At 36.9% G+C, this 3812-nt stretch overlaps 1 protein-coding gene across 1 annotated transcript; it reads left to right on the top strand.

Moving 5' to 3' along the window:
* Positions 1-453: 453 nt before the first annotated feature.
* Positions 454-2840, top strand: LOC133707124 (myb-related protein 306-like). The gene is made up of 3 exons (XM_062132662.1): positions 454-874; positions 1297-1426; positions 1770-2840. Exons 1-3 carry the CDS (start codon positions 742-744, stop codon positions 2569-2571), a joined length of 1065 nt encoding a protein of 354 aa, XP_061988646.1. The 5' UTR covers positions 454-741; the 3' UTR covers positions 2572-2840.
* Positions 2841-3812: the final 972 nt, after the last annotated feature.

Genomic DNA, 3812 nt, shown 5'->3' with positions numbered 1-3812 from the left:
ATTTGAAAACAACTACCCAAAGTGTAATACAGAGTAGTAATTAATAAATACACCGTTGTTTGGGGGGAGGGGATTCACAATTATACGTACATTTATACATCCCCATTTAAGAGAGACAGTAAATTAGATTCTCAAAAAAAAAAAAAAAAAAAAAAAAAAAAAGAGAGAGAGAGAGAGAGTAATTTAGGGTTTGTATTCGTTGCTGCTGCCACCACAATAGCCCCAATGAATGCCACGCGGTTTTTCAATTGGCAGAGAGAGAGAGAGAGAGATGAAGTTAGCGATGAGTCTAAGCATAGCTGACTTTTTGCAATAGCTGCAGGAAAATGCGAGTAAATGCTGTTTTGCTGTCCCGTTTTGACTCTTTTTGAAGCTATTTAGTACACTTCTGCACAAAACCCTTTTACCTCCTTCATTGTCAGGGCAGTCTTCTCTTCTCTATAAATACCCACAAGACAAGGCCAAACCACTGCCTTGGACGTTTGCTTCTTCCTTCCAATACATAAGATCATCCTTCACCAGATAGATTCTGGAGATCGTTATAGAGAGAGAGAGAGAGAGAGAGAGAGAGAGATCGCACCTCTTCATTCTCATCCTCATCCTCATAGCTACATAGCTCAGCTCGAGTTTGATTTGAGTTTCGAACTTATATATATATATATATATATATATATATATATATATATATATATATATATATATATATACTTAGCCTTGACTAGATCAGAGAGATTAGGTTAAATGGGAAGACCACCTTGCTGTGACAAAGTTGGAGTGAAAAAAGGGCCATGGACGCCGGAGGAAGACATCATCTTGGTGTCGTACATTCAAGAACACGGCCCTGGGAATTGGAGATCAGTTCCTACCAACACAGGTGCTGTACTTGATTTTTGATCTACCTAGCTGCCTACTTTAATTTCAAGTCAGTTCGTTATGTCAATTACTTTTTATTTATTTGGACAAGTGTGTTAGTTTATATCATCATCTTCTTCTGGGGTTGGGGGTACTTTTTTCACTTTGTCTTGGTTTTGGTAAGGTTTTAATGAGAGTTGGTTTAAACATTAAAGTCATCTATACCTTCTGGCCATGGACAGTCTTGTTAAATTAATTATTATTTCCTTTCTAGCTCATCCTTTACTCTATCTTGAACTTTGTTCCAGATCATGCCTGTGGCTACTTTTTCTTGAGCTAGTTTTTTTCTTTTTTGGTCTAATATCTTGAGCAAGTATATTAACAGCAGTATTGTTAACTAATTAAATATTTCTAGTAATTAATAGTGACGGTTTTGATGATCAGGTTTGATGAGATGCAGTAAGAGCTGCCGGCTTAGATGGACTAATTATCTCCGGCCGGGCATCAAACGCGGTAACTTCACCGACCATGAGGAGAAGATGATCATCCACCTCCAAGCTCTTCTAGGCAATAGGTAATATTTTCATTTCTCTGAAAAGTTCAAATCCTCTATAACTTAAAACTCAAACACCGTGTCTTTTCAAAACTTGGATGTGCCTTGATTTCCATATATTTTTTAGCTGTGAATTTCATGTGTTTTGACTTGATTAGATTATTAGTATTAATTAACCTATGTTTTTGGATATGGGGGTTAGATACTCCCAAATCCCAGTAGTCAGATTCTCTATATTGTTCTTTTGATTATTATATTCCACAGCGATGGGATTTTTGAAACAAAAAATGGAAGTAAATTAATCTTCTGGTTAATTGAAACTTAATTTGATATTGATGAAAAAATAAATTGAATATGGACGCAGATGGGCTGCCATAGCTTCCTACCTTCCTCAGAGAACAGACAATGATATAAAGAATTACTGGAACACCCACCTGAAGAAGAAACTCAGAAAGCTCCAGACAGGTACTGCTGAAGACGGTATTTCAGGTAATTCACAGCAGCCAATTTCAAAGGGTCAGTGGGAGAGAAGGCTCCAAACAGACATTCACATGGCCAAACAAGCCCTTTGTGAGGCTCTCTCCCTTGACAAACCAAGTCATGATCATCACCATGTGCCAGACTTAAAGCCCTCACTCTCCAATATTAATGGCACTACTAGTACTACTACTAGACCTCACCAAGCATCCACATACGCGTCCAACACCGAAAACATTGCTCGATTGCTCGAAAACTGGATGAAAAGTTCACCAAAAGTTCGAACAAACTCCTCGGATGATCATCAAACCCAGATTCATCATCAGAATATGCTCAACAATGGTTCCAGTTCTAGTACTACCGACGGGGCACACAGTGGGACAACATCTACACCGGACCATCATGAACACCATGGTTTTGATTCCTTGTTTAGTAGCTTCAACTCATCCACATTATCCGATAATGCGTCGACTCATTTATCAGCAGAAAATAATCATCGTCAAACTAGTACTACTACTACTAATAATAATACTGGTCTCATGATGTTCCAAGACGAAAGCAAGCCTGATTTAGAGGCGGCCGCGGGAGCAGCAGCAGCAGTAGATCAAGTGCCTCTCACATTGCTGGAGAAGTGGCTCTTTGATGACGCTACTGCACATCAAGCTCATGATCAAGACATGCTGTTTTAAAATTAATCAATCAGATTAAAGCCGCTCATCGATCCCCATCTCGATTAATTATGGTTTCTTTACTTTGTTTTAATTTTATGAAGTTAGGCTTTTGTAGCCTTGTAACAATGTTTTTGTTATTTTTTTTTCCCTCTCTCTTTTTTTTCCTCTTGCGTGAGATGCAGAAAGATAACAGCTCCGGAGTGAAGGAACAAAAAATGTAAATTAAAAGAATATATCCATATTTAAATATGCTTTGTCTGGAAAATAATGAAAAGTAGCTTTGTTTCTTTTTTCTTTTTCTTTTTATGTTCGCCCCCTGATCGAATTGGAAATAATTAATGGCGTAGTTATAATTATACAAGACAAAAGTTAAATAAGCTTTCGAAGACGGGGATGAAATCACCTGTCCCAGATTTCTGTGTTTCAATTTTGTCCCCTCAACATGATTAATCCACAGAGATTAAAAAATGAAACAAAAGATTAAAAAATATTTTTTTAATCTCTGTGGACAAATTATGTTAAAGGGATAGAATAAAGATAGAATAATGGAGACATGTGATTTCATCCCTCGAAGACGGTGACGGTGGATAAGGAATTTATGGTAGGGATTAATTAGTAGGGTTACACTTTTAATTAGTCTATTATATTATGAGTTACTACGGAGAAATTCTTATATAGAGCAAACATACTATGTGGCGGTGGGCAGCCCAATTAAAATCTAGAAAATTTTAAATGTGTTTCAAAACTGTTCTTATTTATTAAAATGAAATACTCAAAACACCTCATTTTATGTTCACTGATTGAACAGCCCTACTAGCGTGGTACGTTTGCTTTACATAAGAATCGTCCGTTACTACAAAATACTGTCGGTAGGAGAAGTTGAAGTTGGCTTCTTGATTGGTAGGTTCAGTATTAATAATCGCATTGATTTGGCTTAAATATAGTCTTCCACATACTACAGATCGAAGTATAACTATAGAGACTAGAGCACTATAGCTTACTGCTTTATTGACTTTATACAGTAGTAATTACTAGATCCTGTGTTGATTTTTGTAACACCTCAACCTTTTTTTGTTTTTTTGTTTTCTCGCGTCTCTTAGAGTCTTAGTACTCTGTGTGTGATGACGATCACTAGTCCTAGTAGGGACCACTACTTCTAACAAAGCGACAGCATAAGATTGGCGAGATATGAGTGTGACTCCGTCTCTAATGATCCAATTGAGCACATTAGCGATTTGTTTAGTATCCTTCTAAACCTA

Source organism: Rosa rugosa, chromosome 4 (assembly GCF_958449725.1).
Source record: "Rosa rugosa chromosome 4, drRosRugo1.1, whole genome shotgun sequence".
Taxonomy (NCBI): domain Eukaryota; kingdom Viridiplantae; phylum Streptophyta; class Magnoliopsida; order Rosales; family Rosaceae; genus Rosa; species Rosa rugosa.
Note: the sequence above shows the minus strand (reverse complement) of the source record. Positions and strands in the feature narration are given on the sequence as shown.